The sequence below is a fragment of the Nelusetta ayraudi genome, unplaced genomic scaffold (genome assembly GCF_046127955.1).
Source record: "Nelusetta ayraudi isolate G7.1 ecotype Tasmania unplaced genomic scaffold, CSIRO-AGI_Nayr_v1 ptg000042l, whole genome shotgun sequence".
NCBI lineage: Eukaryota > Metazoa > Chordata > Actinopteri > Tetraodontiformes > Monacanthidae > Nelusetta > Nelusetta ayraudi.
In genome coordinates, this window is record NW_027466092.1 from 12,828,143 (window position 1) to 12,849,454 (window position 21,312).

The following is a 21,312-nucleotide window of genomic DNA, read 5'->3' on the forward strand; positions in this document are numbered from 1 at the left end:
TGAACATGAATCAAAATTGCATCAATAGTATATAAAGAACAAACAAAAGTTGAGAGCTTGACGCTTGACGGTTCATCTCTAAGTAACTGAATAGACACCCTCATGTTTAGCAACGGCATAAATAAATTTACAAGAAAACAAAACAGTTTGCTGGTTCAGCACTCATGCAGCAGACACACATTTAACTGGACCTTTAGTCCACTGTGTGGTGCTAAACATGCTGTTTGGTGAGGCGTGTCAGCAAAACAAGGACGAGAGATTTCACATGATATATAACATATTTGTAACATGTAACATATTTGCATTTGCAATGTTATGATGAATATTTTAACATTGCTTGGTGTTGCTGTTGCGTTGACTGTCATTGTGTGCGTGTTCTGGGTGAAGTGCAGATCTGAATTTCCTTGCCTGAAGGATGAATAGAATTGGCTGAATAGTGTCACACTGGGCAACTCTCACCCAATTATACGCTGACAATTGCCTCTATTTCTTTACTGCGATAACATTTTGAATTCAAAATTCTCTCCACCCTGACTGGCTTTGTGACAGAGGGTCTTGGGTCTCTGGGTCTTATTCTACAGATTGATTGCTCAAGAAATGTGTTTTTGTTTTTTCTTCTCAATGCTGGAAGTAAAGCAGTACGTGTAAGGCTATCGTGAATGTGTTCCCATTATCTTGGCAGATGTAGATGGTTAGAACTGTACTATCATTTGCAGTTTTTCTTCAATTTTAGGTTTTTAGGTAGAGTAATTGGTGCCTCAACCATTAACTGACCGACGCTTCAAGCTGCTACAATATTTACATATCCGTTAATAAAGATCCTGCTGATATATTGCTTCCACTTTGGACCACTGTAGGGTAAAGAATCAACATAACTGATATATCCGCCATACAAGCCAAGAAAAACTGTTGACTTTTAATGTTAACACACCCCAACGTGGTTTGGTCTCTTCAGGTATGATGACCCAACACTTTAGCGACATGTACCTCAATTGATGCGATTACCCAGAGAATTGATTGCTGCGGGTGCTTACTGAACTGGAAAAGATTTCCTCAGAAGTGGACAAAAGAAAAGATCCGAGTTCATGTTTGATGTAATTGAGGTTCACTGGGAAGACGTGTTGATCGAAACCCCTGAGACCCGGAATGAACGCAGGTCACTGGGTTGGAAGGAAGATTAAAGACGTGTGACTGCCTGAAGTGGCAGCTCTTCCCAACACGACACTGTGTATTGTGTGTTGTGGGCATGTGTTTTCTGTAAGCAGCCATTCTGACAATTCAAAGCTTTCTCTGAACCTTTAGGGATGAAAATCTGTCGTGCCTAAATTCAGACCAGAACTCCCAAAATGTACCCTGAAGCCGATCCTTGATCATTCTCGCGCTAGCCGACAACTATCAAAGCCATCTGAATCTTGCACTGCCAAGGTTCCTCTCGAGCACGTCAGCCAGAGGGAAATTGCAGTAATTGGTCAGATTTGTCTTCTCCGCAATGACAAATGGTTTTGGTGATGTTGCCAACTTCTGTCAGAAGCAGCAGCCAAGTCAGTTCTCTTGGGGAATAAGAATCACATGGGGAAACACTGTAGGGAATAGCCAACCCATAACCAGTAGTGTGAAATGGTAGTTTTGCTTCCTTCCGAGTCATGTGTGCTCTTCATTGAACCGCATTAGAACCACTGATGTGTTCATGAACTAGCCCGATGTCTTGGGAAGCCATCAGCCTCAGGTTCGGTCTCCTGCGCAACACAAACAGACCCGGCTGCCTTAAAAGCACTTTGCCGTGTTCGTGGCTCCCCCACTCTGGAGATAAGGCTAAATAAAACTGCTTGATCATTTCCCCCTCTCTGTCTGTGATGACAGGAAGGAGTCAGACATACTCCTGGGAGATAGCTCTTACGGCAGAATAATTGTTTTTCTTTTTTTTTGCCGGTGTATAATGGTCCTCTTGTATTTGGACTCGGAAGCACATGCCATGCAAATGGAAACTGTGCTGGAAAGCTTTTAGAGCGCAGTTTAAACAGCACAGGTGTCTGGATGTCTGGAGTCACAGAAGCTGAAAGACAGACTCCTTTTTCAAGCGCTTTACCCAATAAACCCACGCAGGGCTGTAGCGTTTTGCGCAAAGAAAGTTAAGAGAACTGAGCAAAATTGGATTTAAGAAAAAGTTTTGGAAGCCAGTAGTCTCCTTGGTGTCCCATTATCTCCGCCTTGATGGAAACCCAAACACATTTTGTCTCTGCTGGAGTCCCAACTGCTCTTTAAGAGTGCATTAGCTGGGGTTTATCGGACTGTGAAGCCCCTTCCCTTCTCTGAGGGTCGCCCCCCCCAACGAGTGTTTACCTGCAAACATTGGAGATAGCTAATGACTTTCTCTTGTGCTCATTGTTTTTTCTTGCCATTGCCTTTTATGGCCTGGAGAGTGAACGCCGAGAGCTCCGCCGATGGAGCATAAATAACGAAATGAACCGCACGGCCACCGTCCACTGGATGGACAATAAAAAGAAACGGTGGGGATATGTGTAACTTCCTCTACATGGAAGGTGATTCATGTAGTATTTAGTTAATATCATCCATTCACCGTTTCCACCCCTCCCTCCCCCCCAACTCTCTGTTAAAAGCTGTAATTGTGTGTAATTTTCAGACCACTGTGGCCAGTGTGGCTAAATGTTGGTGTCTCTAGGTGCAAAAACTGTTCAAACACCAACTGTCCCCCAATATCGGGCAGATTGATGGCACAATAATTGCTCTGTGCAATCAATGTGTAACGCCAGAATCCACATTGCAGCCTTAATGGCATTGTAATACACACTGAAACCACTTGTTTATTGTTCGCTGTCGCAGCTCCACAGAGGCTGTCAGCGGGGGATTTATGGCCAAATCAGACAGCGTTTTTGATAAGGACCTCAGGGCAGACAAAAAAAACCCCTCAGTGAACAGCGCAGAAAAAGGGAGAGAAGGAGATGTTGCAGCGTCTCCGGGGACGGTGTGTTGTTATGTCAGCAAAGCAATGCGCCCTTTGATTTATCAATGGCCAAATACAAGGCTAATAATAACCTTGTATAGCGGGGCTGTAAAGATGATTAAAGCTCACTGTTTGCTCTTTATTGTCCTCCCGCTGCATTTGTGCCTTGAGTTGCAAATAACGAATGTGCACCTTGTAATGGGCCTGTAAACATAGCACGGACCCTTGATGTGACTTCCCACCATGAGGGAAAATAGCTGAAAGACAATGAAAGTGGTCCGTTTGTCAAAAAATTGTTTTGAAAATTCTTTCCTCATAGTTTTGCTAATTTTTGAAGAAATAATTTTACATTATTAGTTTAAAATGTATGATTCTAACACTTACCTACAGATTTTGATGTTGTGTTTATACTATGTATATATATATATTTTTTTTTTACAGTGAAAATAACCCACATTGCCAATGTCGTCTAGTTAAGTTGCAATGTTTTCATTCGACTTAAGTTCCTATTTCATATTGAATGTATTTCGGTTTATCATCAGCTAATTCTGAAGTTAAAATAACACACAAAAAAATAATAATTTGAACTTTGATTATATACCGCTGGTGCTGCAATATTATTTGACGTAGAGACATCATGTAGAACTAAAATTGTATTTGACAATGAAATTACATTGTTGTTTTACCATTATCTAACTCCTGCCTCATGTTTATCTGGCATTAAATCAGACAGAATGTCCCTTAGCATAAACACACAAGCATTAAGGAGAGATTGCAGTCGGCTCTATGCGATTAAGCCTGACTTCAGGCCTCGTAAAGTGTACAGACAGCGACAGTGAAGCGCAGAAACAGGAGCCGCCACGGTGCCATAAATGAGTCTGCTTCCATTTGACTGTCAGCTCTTGAGGCCTGAGTGGTGTCCGTGCACACGGTGTGTTTGTGCAGCGCGTGCTCATGTCAGCTCTCCCTCACTGTGGTGACATGCATTAGAGCAGGAAGCCACAATTACAGTAAAATTTGATGCAGAAAGTGTAAAATGGATCACGTCGCCGGATCGCAAGAAAATTATAAGACAGCTGTGGGCAGCACAGTGGCGTTATTGATCAGTGTGTGCTGCTGCAGCCTTTGACCTCCAGACCGTATTGATGATTTCATCGCTGCCTGAATAATGAATGCAGGTGGGTTATTGTAGAGCAGGCCAGAGGTGACGGGATGAAAGATTAGACAGTTTATGAACAACATAAAAAAAACGTATTGTTAAAAGATGTGTTTGTTTATCAGGTGTGAACATCTAAAATAATTCATGCTGTACATATGGCATCCCTGCTGAGCGATGCAGGTTTTATGAATTTCTCCATTAACACCATCCGCAAGAGTGACAAAATAAATGTTTTATCCTGATCGCTGCGTCTGTCCGCACAGCTGTAATCCTTGTGATCCAGTTATTTAAAATACAGAGTATGCACGTTTGCACGTGCGTAACGCATCTGTTCTGTACAAAACTATCACTGACAAAGAACAGAGGGAACCAGTCTAGACATACTAGTCTTGAACATAACCAAAATAACCTTTTTTAACCCAACATCTTGAAATAATCTACAGGACATGTTGTAGTGAACTACTCATCAGAATTGTTCCTGTTGTAAGCCAACAAGCAGAAAAATATCCTTCCAATTGACCATTGAAACACGACATTGCAATTTCCATCTTGTTCTGTTCCATTAAACAGTGAGTGTCACCTTGCATCATTGTAACCGATTTCTCAAAAAACCTGGCAGCTCACATCAGATAATTTTCGAAGAATGAACTGTGACAACTGATAAAAAAAAAAAAATATCTGAAGATGAGTTCCTGGTGTCTTCCTCACTCCTGCATAATGACAAAGTGCTGGGCAGCAGGTCATCAAATTGCTGTGACGGCTGCTTTCGATCAGAATACGGCAGTGGGTCAGGACATCATTCCGCTGCTCTGAAGTGTTGCGCCTGTCATCGTTTCAAGTGTGTCATTTTCCTGTTGTCTTCGTGTTGGAGTTATTTCAAGCCAAACGCCTCGCTTGCTTGTGCTAGCCTGCATAGAAATAAAAAAATATATAAAAAAGGACTACAGGTGTGGGTGGTTTCAGCTCCTTTTGTAAATGCACACGCTACAGCACGCTGAGGTTACAGTCGTAGGTCAGTCTCACCCACTGCTTTCTTTTAGTATCCAAAAAGTTTTCCCAGGACTTTCACAGTAATGTGAAAGGGATTTATGCACATGGAAATCCAAAGAAAGCACATATGCAAGGTGTTCTCAGGCCTTTATTTGCTACGAATATTCACATAAAGAGCAGACCCAATTGTAATGAGTCATCTACGCATCTTATGCTGTATATGCAGTAGGCCAGAATATGGATCTTCCCAAACTTTGAGAACATCACCGTTTTTATGAGAAAGATACAAAATCAAGTGGGGCATCAAAAATGTAGATTAACATTGTTTGCAATGTGCACTCTTACCTTTAGAAGGCACTAAACCTTACATACTGGGCCTTTAAAATTCTCCCATTTGTTCAGGGCATGATGTCACCTGCCGCTGTTCTTGGTGCTGAACTGACATGCGCAAAGAAGGCCCCTTTTCCTTGAAGTTTTCCTGCCTCGCCTGTTTTGTAACAGTGATGTACACCTCAATTAAAAGTCAAAATTGTGTCTCAGGTTTTCTGGAAGGACAATAATGTAGCAGGAAGTTGATGTTTCAAGGGGTTTTTGTCTGCCTGGTTACCACCACCACCAAATTAAGCCCGGACGTCAGAGATCGGAGACCATAAAATATTCAGCACTATCTGAATATTTTTACACACGTGCTCCGCGGGCAAGCTGCGGACGCGAGGGGTGTGGTTTACCGTTAAGGAGGGCGCATCAGGTGTCCATAAAAGCCCGGAGGAGCGAGAGGAGCGCAGCAAAACAGACGCACCGCCTCCAGAACAGACAACCTCACCGCTGACTCAACTCTGAAGGGTAAGTGGCGCTCTCACCTTTTTCTTTTCGACCAACTTGAAATCTTAGAGGGACGATGAGAACTGTTTTGTACTCGGTATGTATGTTCACAAACATATATACCTAGTTGTATTGCAATTATTACGGTAAAAACTACAAAAAGTTTTGTTTTGTTCTTAAAAAAAATTAATACAAAAATGAAATCAATTGAGGATTCTTCCCCCAAACTCCCTGCCGCCATAATGATGGTGTAATGCCCCTGCTTTCAGATCAGATGGCCAACACGCTGAGATCGTGGCTGATGTGCGCGGCGCTCTTCCTCTGCCTGCTGCTGTGTTGGAGCAGTTTGGCCGACGCCTACCCGCCCAAGCCGGAGAGTCCAGGCGGCAACGCCTCGCCGGAGGACTGGGCCAAGTACCACGCTGCTGTCCGCCACTACGTCAACCTCATCACCAGACAGAGGTGAGAAATAATACAGGAGCCCCACCACTTTTTGGTTTATTGTTTGAGAAGATATTCTGATCAATAGGATATATTATTGGTGTGTTCCGGGAAAAGCCGCTGTTTATCATTTACACCATGTTGAAAAAGGCAACTTTTGTACGTTTTCATGCGGGAGATGTGCAGTTCATAGACCTTCTCTGGCGTAGTATTACTGTGTCTGAGGGTGCTTTTCAATCACTGAAACGTGTTCTCCTACACGTTTCAGTTAGATATTATGTTATTTTGTCTCTGTCGTGTCTTCTCATGCATTCCTTTGTATTTTATGTGGTCAGCCTTTCATGATAATGTGCTTAATAGAAGATTCCAAGGTAGTTTAAAAAAACAAACAAACAAAAAAATAAAACTAAAAGAAACAAAGTGGCACAGCGGAGTAAAGCTTATGTCTGTTTTTAACGGTGCAGTGGTCAGAAGGAAGAATTTTCATGTTGGCCTGATAGAGCACATTTTTGTTAAGGCCCACTAAAATGTACTGAAGTGAAATATTTATCATGCATTTCATGCTTTATTCAAGATTCCATTTTATATGAATAGAAACATGAGAAAAAGAGAAATAGAAAAAAAAGGCAATTAATCACAAGCAATAATAATGAGGTTTTCAGGAGAACATTAACGTGTGTTTAATTGATCACTGCCTACACGTCTCAATTCACCCTTTGGCAGTAATTAAAGAGCCCCAGACCAATACATGTTCCTTCACCCCAGCCAAGCCATTGATCGAAGTATAAACAGACTTGAATAGATCCGGTCTGAGGAGTCGTGTTTGTCATGGTGGACATTAGACGGTGAACTTATCATTTCTATAATTGGTCTTCTGGTCTATGATAGACAAGGGATATTATAAAGGCAATGATAAAAGCTTGAGAGAGCTCGTTGAAAGCTTGATGACTGTCGGGGAGGAACAAAAAGTAGACGTCGGTAGTTGAAATTCGTGCCAAGTCTGACACAGGATGACATTTTCAGAGCTGCCACTGAATTGCAGACTGAGCAACCGCTATTCACTGAAGCAGAAAAAAAAACTGTTTTGCATGAATGAGAATCTCCAAGCGCTGATATTTCGCGGCAAATGTGTGATGTGCTGCTCTGTTGGATTTCCCTCAGGTACGGGAAGAGGTCAACCCCTGAGCAGGCGATGGCGTGGCTGCTGTTTGGGGCTGATTCCAGCCAAGACACTGAGCCACGGTGAGAGAAATACATTCAGCTGGTGGCCTGGTGATTTATGCAACACCAGTATGCAACAGTGCATAATAATTGCAAAGTATTTATGTTTATAGAATAACTTAAAATGCTCCAGAAATAACTGATCGGCACTGAAAAACTGCACTGCAATCCTCAAGTCTGGGAAATGACTACCCACTGAGTCATTAACTTGCACTTTATTGTTTTGCTACTGAACTCTGTTATTTTATTTTTCACTTGAATATCGATATTATCATCAATACCCCCCAAATGTTATACATTCTATTGTTCACAGCATGCTCTAATAACCTCAAATTGACTGCACAATGTTTGATTTAATGTAGTAAGTCTCTAACTCATTTTTTTCTCTCTTATCTTACAGCTTGGACTATGGTGATCAGTGGTAAATCAGTGTTTTGATGCTGAATAAAATAAAATTAAAGAAAACCTACGCAAAAGTTTGCAACTAGCAATGGATTTTGTCAAGCTCCACAATGAATAATTCTGCTTGCATGAAAGTCTCCTTCTCCCTCAGTCTGTCCAACCATCTCTGTCACTGTGTCTTTTTCACTTTGTTCTTGCCCAAATGTAAATAATTTATATCAAAATTAATCACTTTACAATAAACTCCAAGATTGGAATTGAAGTATTGAATAGAAATACCCGCGTTGGTGTGTTTTTATCTCCCCTGCCAATTCCGGCGTCTGTGTGAATACTCATCTCACCACTAGATGTCACTGTATCGTCACCAAACGCTGAATTTGCGACTTAATCTCATTTACTGCTCCTTTTGCGCCCGCCTCGTTCGGCGGACACACGCTTCAACTTCGCACCGAGGGGTACCACACGCATACACACACAGAAAGACTAGGAGGCAACAAATCTTCCCTGGACCTCCGTTTGGGAAACAGGATCAGCGCGAACGCAGCATCCAATTAGCCTCCAATCCATGGAGCTATTTGTAAGAGCGGGCGAGCCGTTTTAGTTGCGCTCCTGCTAAAGATAGACAGTGTGTGTGTGTGGGTCACCGTGTTAAGCGCTCACATTAAAAACACGACTCGTGCCTTTACGACCTCGAAGGGGACCGGAACCGGACCCGCTGCTGGACTAGAGGGGCAGGTGAGCACTTCGACCTCGCGGAGCCTTTTTATCCCTTTTGTTTTAACCGTGCGTGCGTGTTTTAGCTCGGTCGCGTAGCTGCCGTCTCCCCGGGCTGTAGCCACGACACCTCGTTGACCAGGTGACCGCCACCCTCTTAATTGCGGTCTCCCGTGTGGGAGACAGCCTAGGAGTGACGTCACGGCGGTATCGCTGCACTTATTTTCAAACATTATGCGACCCCGCGCGGCGTTTCGCAGCGTCTCCACGTCAACGCGGATAAAAACGCGCGCTCAGCATCAGGCGGCTACACCACCTCTACAACCGACGGCCTCGTGCGCCGGGGAGGCGCGTGACTGACATTCGCCGTCAGGGGGCCGGTTTTCGGTAGCCGAACTCGAGGAGGACGTGTGCTTCATGGGAGTTTTGGATACAGTAACGACGACGGCGACTGGATGGACGGATGGATGCGTGTCGTGCACCTGTTCGCTGACAGTGCGCATGCCCACACACACACACACACACACACACACACACACACACACACACACACACACACACACCTTCGGAGGCGCGCGCGGATGGTTGAGCGCGCGTGGAGCAGTAATTGGAGCAGGTGTGTTGTTCTGGTCTGGAGGCTCTGATCGCTTGTTGGCTCCTTGTAAACACAGAGGCAAACAGGCTTGTGCCAACACCAATAATCAGCTCTTCTTAAATATTTAATAAAAATGCAGTCAGAGCAAATTTTGTGCGAACTGCGTGTGATATTTTTTTTTAATGGTTCCATGTTATGTAAAATTCATACAAACTAGTGTTGTCTCTAGTTGTCTCTGTCTTTCTCTTCAGAACGTATTTATCTTTATCTAGTATCTAGTATCTATTTTGTCTTGGTAGAAAATAAGACATATTGCAACAGCAGTTTATCAAACTGAGCTCAGGTCCTTTCCTCCCTCCCATTAGATAACCAATACTGTGGATATTTTGTTCTGCTAAGGCTCAGACAGTTGTTGACGGTGTTTCTTTGACTAATTTGGAGTCTGGCTAAACATCTGCTGGCATAGTTCTCTCAAGGCGTCTGAGCATATTGCCACAGATAAATGTGTGTTTTTATCGTCGCCATTGCGTATTTCACTGTAAACACATTTATCAGGGAGATACGCCAGTACTTCTTTAACATCTCACACCAAACAAGAGCAGAGATTCCTCGGTGATTCCTCACTCTGACACGGTGCTGCTTCACCAGCTGATTAATTTCTCCTCTAGACAAAATTTCTTATCAACTCTTGCTGGCTGAAAGAGGTGTTCTTTGTAAGTAGGGCCTGTTCACAGTAGAGTCTGCAGAGAGACTAGTGTGCATGGTTTCACGTCGTCTGAGTGTCTCCCCTGCTCCAGCACTGTGGTGTCATTCAAGATGGGGAGCTTCTCATTACTCTCACACCTGCTCCGCCACCCCTCCAGTGCACGCATGGGCGCCACGACGGCAAAGTGATGACTGTGTTTATATAGATGGATTTCTAATGGGCTAAAGTGATATTCTTAATCGTGCTGGAGATTACAATGGCTATAGGGCTTCATTTCCATAAGACATTTGAGGTATTTTTCCATCTAATTCCTGCATGCTTTTCCATTCATGTAGTGAAGTATACTACTCACTCTACTTGAGGGAGGCTTAATCATTGTTATGATGTTAAATATACCCTTTCCGCCCACTGGCCTTTTAGTTCAAGCAATTTACAATGATCTTCTACTCAAAGCGTATTGCATCTCCCTCAGTAACTGCACAAACGTGCCTTGTCTCTGTGTTGGTTCAAAAGAGGGCGATTGGTCTTTGAGATTTTTGCTCCCTCCTCAAGATTCTGTTGTGATCCCAGAGACACGGAAGCAGTGGCTTTTATGCCATCGTGCATCATGGTTGCTTCCTCAGATAAACAGTTTCCTCCATAAACTCCAAGCAGGAAAATGTAAATGTCCCCCGTGGTTGACTCACAGCACTGTGCCTGGGCCCTTTTGCTTCTCAGTGGAATATACATCACATTTCAGTCTAATCATGATAATTACAGTCTTCATTAGCTGAGGAAACAGCCGACCCACCATGATGAGTGCACCTGGCGTTATTAGGCAGTTATTTATTTATGTGGTAACTTATTGATTTTTTAAAAATTATATATTTATTGGCTGTCAAATTATAACCGCTTCAGATGCAGTATATTGTCTTTTCTTTGTAGACATTTGTCTTGGTCAGTGGCCAATTAGTTCCGAATCTGATGGCTATTGTTGGCTAAGGTAAGACCACGCCTTGCTGAAATCTACCTTTTGCGTTCTGCCTTGAAAAAATACACTGAGTGTTTTGCCGCATTGGCCATTGATTCCACTGGAAGGCCTGCAACATACATTCACATGACTCCAGCAGCTGCACATTATTTCCTCAGGCATTTGAAGGTGACTTTTGTGTTACTCTCAACCAAATTGATCAGACTAACCGCTTTTTTTTGATGACTAAAATCTAAAAGTTGGAACAGAAACATTTACATTGTGATGCATTTTGCAGACACTTTGTGGCCAACATCCTGTGGCATTAATATTTAAAAAGCATTTTACGTCATGTGCCTTTTATGAAGTAGTTTATATATTCTCCAGTGTGTAAATGTGTGTAAATCTTCTTCTGTTTAGATTTTAAAAAAGAAAAAATAATTTCCTGCCTGTTGTGAAAATGCTGGACTTTTGAAAAAAATAAAATAAATAGAATAAAATCACATATAAAGCTGATTTCTTCATATACTAAATTTCTGTTGTTCTTAATGTGCATTTCAAGCCTTTTGATAGAGCCCATTATAGCCCCAACTTATTATTATTTTACGCATTTTCCCATGTTGCCATGGCAAAAGCGCCGGGGGAAAAGACGAGGAGCCGCTCACGGTTGTCTTGGATACGACGGTTTTCCCTTGTAAAATAATGAGAGGAGCAGAACCTGTGGGAGCACAGGGCTATTTTTAGGCCTGACGCCAGCCAGCATGTGTGGATTAAGACTTGTTTGGCCACTGTGTGTGCGTGTGTGTTCGTGTGTGTGTGTGCGCGCCCGTGTGTGTACGTGGACGTGCATCATGCGCGCATGAGCATGTTTACGGGCTTTAATGGCGGCTCACTGTGGAAACAGCTCAAGGCAGTTTGCACTTGGTGTAGAAACACTACAGCCACCACTTGCACCAGTGCCCCAGGCCAAAAGGTGCAAGGAGATTGCATTTATTCAGAATAGCAGGTTTGATTTTCTTCGTGTTATCTTTTCAATATTTGTCAGCACCTCATTAAAAGGTGCTGACAGGTCCTACCTCATTAAAATCTGCCGTCAGCCACAGGTAGCTGTTATAGAGAATAGTTTGATTATTGCTAATGTACGTTTTGCTTTTTGTGTGCGATATCAATGCAGAATTTACAGTACAAGTAATAATAGATTGGATTTAAATAACGCTTCTGAATGCACCGTAAGCACTTTAAATTGAACCCGTTATTCACTCACACCACAATCACACTGGTGGTTGTAAGCTACATGTGTAGCCACATGGAAGCGTGTCAGCCAATCTGCGCCAAACGGCCCCTCCAACCACCACCCAACATTCACCCACATTCGTACAAGGCAATGTGGGTTAAGTGTCTTGCCCAAAGACACAACAACGGACCTCTCTAGCTGCAGTCGCCCCAGTCTGCAGTAATCTGGACCAACATCCATAGTAGAAGACCTCCATCCTTTCTCTAAAGAAACAAGACATTCCAGGCTCTAAGTGCTTAATTCAAGACACTGACAGCCTATGCAATTGGTTCTGGTTACACAAGCCATGTACTGGAGGAAACTATGAGTGCATTGTTGTGTTTCTTGAATTCTTCAGAGTGGAACATGAAAAGTTCCTTTTAAATATAATCTATTAAAATGTGTGCACAGAGCACACACATGCCGGGGCAGACCCAGTTGGCCTCTCCCTCCAATTGATTTACACAGTAGCGATAATAGCAGGTCTGCAACCGTGATGTCACTGTGGCCGTGTAATTGAGCCGCTCTCGCCGAGTCCGGTGATGATAGAGACGGGAACCATCTGAGAATCTTTTGCTATTCCTCTCCCGCGCTCTCTCTTTGCTACTAAAAATCAATGTCCGTTTGTACTTTGCCCTTTTTTACAAGATACAAACCATACCAGCTGCAGCAGAGGACCTGCGTGTTTCTAAATACCTTCATCTCACAGCATCTACACATAGTTTTGCATTGTGCATTGTTCCCTTGAATTCCAGTCAAGGACCCCTTGAAAAAGCCGGACCTCTGGGGTTCAAAGCCACTGCTTTGGAGCATCAATTCAATCCTCGATAGTGCGCATTGATTACAGGTTGCAGCGTCCATTAGACAGCTGGGCTGTTGTGCAGGAAAAGGCCTCCAATTTGCTAGAGAGTGCCACCACTGATGATTGCACCGTCATTTGGTCCCAGATAATAATTCTGCATCCAAAGTACAAATCAACAGCTGTGAGAGTGGTGCAGACTGAGGGCGTTGAGGACATCCTGTCGGACCTAAGAAAAAAAAATCTCTCCCCTTTCGTCGCTAGCAACTTTTGAGCACGGCCAAGCTCTGCTGCAATCGGCTTTGGCTTCTTAGCCGCTGTGCACACTTTTAACAAGCTCTGTCATTTCGCAGCGCAAACACGGGATAGCCACGGCTAAGCCGAGGAGACTGGTATGCGGCATTAAGGACCTGATCCGCGTAGATCAGGGTTTTTTGCTTTGTCCTCTCGCATTTAAGACTGTGCTTCCATGACCTAAAGTTGGAATCAATAACAGCAGTTAATTAAATCAATTTGTTCCAGGAGGCACTGCTTCGGATTAGAATTCTTCATGTAGGCCTATTAATACTTGGCCTTTATGTTCCCCATTGAAAATCAACATCTGTAGCTCCACACGTGACCCAGCAGCACCAATGCGGCCAATCCTTCCCTCCCACTGAATTACAAATAAAATGCTGACCTTTAAGATTAAGTTTAAAGAAAAAAAAAACAAAAACGTACATTCTCAAAAGTGGAGTCCTTGGGACCCGAGAACAACCCAAAGGGAGGTGAGTACAGAAAGCCGGTGACCTCCTGCAGCATCAGAACACGCTGCTCTTGGAAACCACCGCGAGTCTTAATGGCCGGCGGATGACGGATGTATGGTGGCATGCAACCTGCCTCATGAACGGCCAAGTCCATTTTAATGGACCGTCCCATATTGGATACAAATCGAGCTGTGGCAGTAATAAAGCAGTTTCCCAATTGTTAAAGCCACACTGCTTTGGCATGCAGCTTCCTCTCATTTGATGAAGACCCTCCTCCAGTCCGCTGACAGTTATTCTCCTGGCTCACAAGCCGGATCTTGATCTGGTGCCGTGGGACCAGTACAAGGGGCAAATCCTGCGGGTGCTGGAACAAACAGGATTTAGGAATAGTCTGGTGTCTGGTACGCTTGCTGGAAAATTAGACGCGGGAGGGGATAAGTGAAATAAGTGAATTGTAAAAGATCCCTCCACCGGAAAAAAAGCTCCCTGCTGAGACAGTTTAAACATGAAAGCCGTGCAGTCATAAAAAAAAAGAGAATGTGATTTTTATCTGAAAGGAGAAATATTGACATTCAGGAGCGTGGAGACGGGCAGGATGCCTGCAGAATGCTGAACTCTCTTCTGATAGCGCTCCTGTTTGGCCGGTTCATGTAATTACTTCAATGCTAGAGTGCAGCCATGTGGTTACGCTTCATTGGTAGTTATTTAGGCAAAGGGTGGGATGGGTAAATTGCTACTCACCGCTACGTCAGTGGAGGTTCTGGGGATATTTTCTAATCCACATGACTGCCCTAAAGTTAAATAGAGTGGAAACAGTCCATGCAATGGAGTATCAACATAGTGTGTGTGTGTGTGTGTGTGTGTGTGTGTGTGTGTGTGTGTGTGTGTGTGTGTGTGTGTGTGTGTGTGTGTGTGTGTGTGTTTAAATACTTGAATAATAGCAAGAGTCTGGAAGACTAGCAGTCCAATTTGGGTTGAAACAGTGACGCTAACACCATGTTTTTAGTCCAGATGACAGCCCAACGCCAAGCCAGAGCTGTGTTCACACTAGCTCTCTCCCGCTGTGTCACTGCAGACAGGTTCTGTGTTACAAGAAGTGCCACCTAGTTGCAAGTAGTGAATGGGTGAAGTCTGAATCTGAGGCAAACTCCTCTCCTAACTATTCAGACAAAAATTGGGATAATTGTTGGTAGTCGTCTACGGATTTTGGCTGTTTTGGTCACACTGGACTCCAGAATCGGCCGCTCTCTCGTCTCCCTCTCCTTTGTTTTGTTCCCTCTTCCCCTTTGACGACATCTCTGTCTCTGTGTGTATGTGCATGCGCGCGTCTCTGACCCCACTGCATGTTTGGTCACAGTTGGAGCACCCCTTTCTGACAGCTCCCTCTGTCTGTCACGCTTCTTGCTTTCTCTCCTGGCCTGGTTTAAATAGCTCAATGAGAATCGATAGTCGTCACTAAGCTACTTTTAGAAGCGCTGCCCACTCGCCTGCCAACTCAGTCTGTCTCCGCTACTGTAGCCACAGCTCGTTTCCCCCATGGATGTGACAGCTTGCCCCGTGTTACTGGAGCAACAGGCTCTTATTAATAGGTAGCAAATCAATCTGAGATCCACTATCAGCGGCGTGGGAGGTGCATGGTTTGCTGGTGAAAGGAGCTTTATTTTCCTCTCAGTCCTTTTAGTTTGGATAAGATTAACTTTATCGTCCGCCTTTGGAGGAAAATTTTCTTTTGCCTATTTTTTTTAAAACTTAGAATTAGGCTTCTCAGACTTCTATGTCTGGACCTGGATCCATTTCTTGTAGGAAAGAATTTAATAAATCAGCTAAGAAATCCCATAAATTATGCAAAACCCTGTATAAAATACCCCTTCTATGTGCTTTTTAGATAAGAGCCCTTCCTCCCTGGTTAGAAGCATTTCCTCCTTGGTGGTGTAAAAAAAAAGGAAAAGGTTTTGCATATATATATATATATATATATATGTATATATATATATATATATATATTCACAATCAATACTTAATTAGTGTTTTTCATGCATTTGCTCGCTTTCACTTCACTTTGCACTCTCTTTTATTGCAGTTGACCTAACAAGTTTTGCAGAGGATACTGGGAGGAACCAATTTCCAGAATGCCCGTGGCGACATCCAGCTCTGACTCCAGTAAGTGGTTTGGTCTCGCTGTGAACAGGGCAATTGTGTGTGTGTGTGTGTGTGTGTGTGTGTGTGTGTGTGTGTGTGTGTGTGTGTGTGTGTGTGTGTGTGTGTGTGTGTGTGTGTGTGTGTGTGTGTGTGTGTGTGTGCTTCTGTTATAGTGAAAAGGCAGATATTGGGAGAGAAGGAGAAGCGTGAGGGGATACTGAACGGTTTCCAGATTATCCCAGCTCTCAGGACATGGATCTCATCTCACCAGCTCTAATGTGACTTAATGAGCTAGCTAATAGAGCGCTAAAGCTCCAGTCTTAGATCATTCATGCCCCAAAGGATTTGTATCTTTTCTCAACCCTCCACTGATGCACACATGTACAGTATGTTAAGTGTGCTACTAGAGGCCAGCTGCGTTATTGCAAGCATATGCATGAATATGCATTAGCGCTTGGACAGGAATGTGCCTTCAGGTTCATCAGTGGAGCATGACATAAATTTTTTAGGGGATGAATAATTGAGATGTGACTGTGTGAATCTCAGTGGCACAGTGTCTTGCCTGCTTTGTCCTTGTCGTTTTGCCCCAAACGGAACGATCATTTGGGAATGATAATGGTTAATAATAATTATTAATGATTGAAGTTTGGCCGTTTGCTTGTGAAACGATAGAATTTGATAATCAGGCAGTTAGAGCCCGACGTCACCCTTGGCTACGGCACGGAAGTGACATGAATTCGGCCGCTGTATTGGTTGATCCATGTAAAAGTGAAAGGACTACTGATTGACACAATCAGTGTCCCTCCAGAATTTGACCCGTCCCCTGAGGCAGCGCAGAGCAGCAGCAGTGCTGCATTCAAGAATCATTGCATGACCTAAACGCCCCCAAGGCCAACCCTAAATACTGAATGCCAAGCAGTTTTTTTTATAGTCTTTGGTATGACTTGGCCTTGGGTCGAACCCACAACCTCCCGGTCTCTGGGCAGACACAGAGCCGAGAATCTCCACTAGCATCTCGCTCTGTGTTGCTGTTTAGTTTGCGCTTAATTTCCTCCAGTATGGGGATCTGTTGTGTAAAAACTGTTCCATTGCTGCTCAGGTTCGACATGAGGTCGCACTCACAACACGCCAGATACAGGGAAATGTCCTCTTCTCCCAATACGGGCAGTAGTTCACAGTGCACTGGTTGGCTCCCTACTGACTTACTCACTTTTTCTGATAATACAACTTTCTCTTAGCCCTCGTTTGCAATGTTACATGGTCTTATGTAGGCCGAAAGAAATTGCAAAGGCACATTTAAAAACCTCAGTGGAAACACCATCATGGCCGAGATAGACACGAGAGGCCGTCTGAAGTCAGGCTGGCTGTTGTGAAGTTTTAGAACCGGAGTTCTTTTGTGAATTCACAGACTATCACCTCATGGGGCTCATATCTGCAGCACGGCTGTGTAACATGACCCAACTGTGTTGCCTTTTAATTAACACTGATAACAACTGCAGTTGCTGCGGTTCAGCGACGGAGCGCACCAACCGCTGGGCTTCTTGACGACTGGCGAGACGAGACGTCAGCACGTCTGTGCTGCATGACGCCACCGGGTGGAAATAGTCGTTTCGCAGACGTCTTTCATTGACGTTTCAAAAATATCACTTTTGTTGTGTTGTTTTGTTGTTGTTAAAATCCCTAATGGCTCAACGGCTGGTGCTCCACGACAGAGAGGAGAAACAACAGCAGCCCTGGTCTTGTGTTGCACCCAAGGGTGCCCTAACGGGTTGATGATCTGATGACTGATCCCGGCATCCAAATAAATCACGCCTAAATAATATTTTCAAAGTTCAACAATGGCAAAAATCGATGCCCTCCTTTTTTCCTTTGTATAGTGGTATTTCGGTAAATGTACAAGTTGGCATTGGTGTCGTGATTAAAAAGGTTTGTACAGCGTGATCAGCAGAATTGCGTTTCCTGGACTGAGAGCCAAAGAAACGAGGAGTCCAAATTCTGTGAACTGGCAGTTTGCCGAGTTCTCTGCCTTTTTCCCTCTTCACTCAGTGCTGCTGGCGCCTGGTCCAGACACCAGAGAGAAAGAGCCGCTACCGCCAGATCCCTGGCAAAACACAACACCAGAGTATGATAGTTAACCGAGGAACATATTTAGACATCACAGCAGTATTTTGTCATGTGATGACAGTCTGGTGAACAGACGGAAGTCGGAATTGAAAGAAGAGGAAAAAAGCCTCCACTGAGAGTTAAACTATGTCCAGAGTTATTTTTTTCCTGTAGCTCGCTGTCGGTGAGTGTTGGCTCGGACGCTGTGCGATGACTGGCAGCTCTTAAAATGCACAGCGAGTTCTTTTACAGACTGATTTGTGTCTATTAAAACATTTATAAAACAACATTTGCCACAGGGCTATTTTTGGCCCGGCTTTGAGCAGGGCTGCTTTTATAGATATTGAGATATTTATAGCCTCCTACCAGCCGAGGTTGCAAGAGATCGCATCTCTCTCGGCGTGCGTGTCTGTGCACCTGCGCGCGTGAAGTAACTAAGGGAGCGCCGTCACTCACACATGTGTGCTCCGCCCCCTTCGCCAGTCGGACTGCTTTTTTCCCCAGTTCACCCCCCACCAGGGGAAGCCAGGATGGAAAATCGCCCTGCCTTCCCTCCTCCTTCCCCTCCTCCCCTCCTCCTCCACCTCCCCCACCATCCTCTGGAGAGAAAGCACCCCCCCTCCTCCTCCCGCCGCTATCTTCCCCACTCCACTCCCTTCACCCGCCACCGCTACCTCACCTCAGCGCAGCGCCCTCTCCTTTCCATTCATTCACGCGAGCGCGCTCAGCCGGGCGTAGCTCGCGCATGTTTCACATCAAGCGCAGGTGAAGAGGGAGGGGAGAAGCAGAGGTCTTTTGGCAGGGAGGGAGGAAGAGGAGGACGAGGAGGAGGAAGAAGACCTGCCTGCCTCCAGCTCCGGTCTTGGGCTGCGTCGCCGTGAGCGTTGTGCGTCGGGGGAAGAGGTGTTGTTGCCGCCGTTCACCATGGCCAGTAGTTTGTTTGGGAGGCTCTCCCTGGAGGAGGGAGACTCGGCCAACTCCCTGGAGGTCCTGGAAATGAAGCTCGGCGTGGAAGGTAAGAACCAAAAGTCACCGCTTGACCAATTCAGCCGCGCACGTTCTCTCCCACTGTCGTCCAAGTGGAGCTACAAGGTGACTTGTTCTCCAACTACAGTTATTGCAAGGGTCTGCGTGTGCATGTGGATGTGGGCGTGCTCACAGTACCGGGGCGTTCATCGGTGCAGGGGTGTTTAAAACAGCCCAGCGTGGGGAGACGTCAGAGCGCAGGAGGTTTGCAAGAAACTCTGCGAAGAGCAGCCTGCAGCTTCAGTATTGACCACCAGGGCCGTGTTTGCACGCACAGCATGGGGCCAGAAGAGCCGTACAGTACAGCCTCTCCATAATTGATGGACTTCATTAGGGCCACAGGCGCAATGCACGGTGCGCAGCGCGCCGTGATTGGTGTTTCCCACACACGTGTGTGATCTTGTAACACTGTTGTTACAAGTTAGTGAAAGAAGCGTCATCGCTGCCGCCACTGCCGCCCCTCTGGCAGCACGAGCAGTGCTGCATGTTATCCTTCATCACGTCACTCCACTGCCACGATGCTGTCTGTCAAAGCTTCCCCCATCCTGGCTGTCTGTCTGTCTGTCAGCTCCGTGTGTGTGTGTGTGTGTGTGAACCCTCCTCTTCATTGTACATTCATGGTGAATAGGTGGCGGGGGAGGGGTGGGTGCTCTGATCAGAGTGTCGGAGTCGCAACCTTCAGTCGGCTCCATCGTCCCCTCCTCTCGTACGTGCGGGCGGCGCCCACGTCTTCCTGATGCGTAACTCTTCACACCGAGCCCCCCACCCCCCCACCCATCTCATATCTTGTCTGCGTGCACGGTTGAGTGCGGTGGATCGGCAGGAGTCTGACAGAGGAATGTGCTCGCTGGGTTCGATCACAGCGGGACAGTTTGATTCTGTTCTGGCCGACGGGTTCGGTTGTACCAAGTTTTTCTCTTTTTTTTGAATTCTTGGTTGTTGGTAAAGGAAAAAAAATCTCAATGTTGTCTTTGACATAAGACAGCGTCTACATATATATTTTTTTAAGTCGAATGAAGGCAAAGCAGAGCGAAGTTAGAAGTTGAAGAGCCGTGACTGTGGGTCCATGTGTGCCCATCAGCTGATCCACACAGGTTTAGCCGAAGATAAAGATGATGCTAAAGGTGATATGGATGGAGTGATGGAGTTTTATTTTATTTATTTATTTTATTATTTTTAAATCAAATTTAGCTGACATAAAAAAAATCCAACCACAGCTGGATTGTGTCAGATGCACACTGATGGAACTTTTAAGACCTCTCTTATGTTTTGAGCTCAGTCACAGTTCATTTGGTGACAACTGCCACTTTTCCCAACACTTTAATAAAAAAACATCAAAATAAATACCGTGCAGGGGCTTGTGACGGACTGTCCAACTAGACAGCGATCTAGGTCGATAAAGCCACTCGTTCCATGCAGAACTTTTCCCTGAAACGATTGCTCGCCCAGGTGTTCAGCGAGGGGTAATTTTGTGCAATCAGGCCGGCTGTCCGCTTGCAAAATGTCAACAGATATCCCCACTGCACCGTCCTCTGCTGTGACCGCCGGTCGGCTAATGAGGCCATGCAGACTTCACCTGCATCACGCCAGCGTGGAACAAGCATCACCATGACAATCCGGCAACTTAAATAGCAGTTTTATTGTCACTGCTATCTGCCAATTGGCTCCCCAAGAGGAAGAGGTGATGGGGTCACACTGTGTTCTCTGTACGTGTTTCATTTCGAGGCTCAGGCTGGATGAAGGCTGGCGTGCATAAGTACCTCCCTGTTCTTCGGGTCCGCGTGAGAAGGGTTGTCAGCCTGCATGTACATCGTTTTATTGAAGCAGCAGCAGCAGCCACAGCAGCAGCAGCAGCAGCAGCAGCAGCCACAGCAGCAGCAGCAGCTGTGAGTTTCCTACAGACTTGAGAAGAACTGCCAAAAACTTGTCCAGTTAATCTGGTTGGCCAACCGTAAACCACATGTGTCAGTTGAGTTGTGTGGGTTTGCAGTCTGTTCAAGACTAACAGTAATTTTCACGTTCACATTCTTACTTATTTTCTAGAGCAGAACATATTTTGGCTCATAATAACCTGTGAAGACATGCGGCGTTGTCATTCAAAAATGTTGTCCTCAGTAAAAGGTGAAAAGGTGAAGCGACGCGAAAATGCAAATTCTTTGCCAGTGAATTTTTTCTGTCGCCACGCGAATATGCGTATAAAATTCGTCAGGCAAATAAAGCTCGGTGCTCTTTCTGTCGCACCGAAGGAGAAACAATGGAGTTGAG

At 45.0% G+C, this 21,312-nt stretch overlaps 2 protein-coding genes across 7 annotated transcripts in view; both read left to right on the forward strand.

Annotated features, from left to right (window-relative positions):
- Window positions 1–5,833: 5,833 nt before the first annotated feature.
- pyyb (peptide YYb) lies at window positions 5,834–8,060 on the forward strand. The gene is made up of 4 exons (XM_076034568.1): window positions 5,834–5,954; window positions 6,203–6,395; window positions 7,536–7,616; window positions 7,996–8,060. Exons 2-4 carry the CDS (start codon window positions 6,208–6,210, stop codon window positions 8,018–8,020), a joined length of 294 nt encoding a protein of 97 aa, XP_075890683.1. The 5' UTR covers window positions 5,834–5,954; window positions 6,203–6,207; the 3' UTR covers window positions 8,021–8,060.
- Window positions 8,061–8,418: 358 nt separating this feature from the next.
- mpp2b (MAGUK p55 scaffold protein 2b) overlaps window positions 8,419–21,312 on the forward strand; it is a 34,352-nt gene continuing 21,458 nt past the window's right edge. For 2 of the 6 annotated variants that reach the window (XM_076034562.1, XM_076034564.1), the window contains exons 1-2: window positions 8,419–8,732; window positions 15,860–15,939. In XM_076034562.1, coding sequence (XP_075890677.1) covers window positions 15,909–15,939 — 31 coding nt within the window. In that variant the 5' untranslated portion in view covers window positions 8,419–8,732; window positions 15,860–15,908. Of the gene's footprint in view, window positions 8,733–15,859; window positions 15,940–18,856; window positions 19,037–21,312 lie in introns of those variants that run through there. The other 4 variants (XM_076034563.1, XM_076034565.1, XM_076034561.1 and 1 more) reach the window with 3 other exon arrangements.

What these genes read in the sequence shown, in the direction of transcription:
- pyyb (XM_076034568.1), top strand. Translation starts at nt 6,208, where the DNA reads ATGGCCAACACGCTGAGATCGTGGCTGATGTGCGCGGCGCTCTTCCTC. An exon ending in AACCTCATCACCAGACAGAG is followed by an intron (nt 6,396 to 7,535) that starts GTGAGAAATAAT and finishes GATTTCCCTCAG; the next exon opens with GTACGGGAAGAGGTCAACCC. An exon ending in AGCCAAGACACTGAGCCACG is followed by an intron (nt 7,617 to 7,995) that starts GTGAGAGAAATA and finishes CTTATCTTACAG; the next exon opens with CTTGGACTATGGTGATCAGT.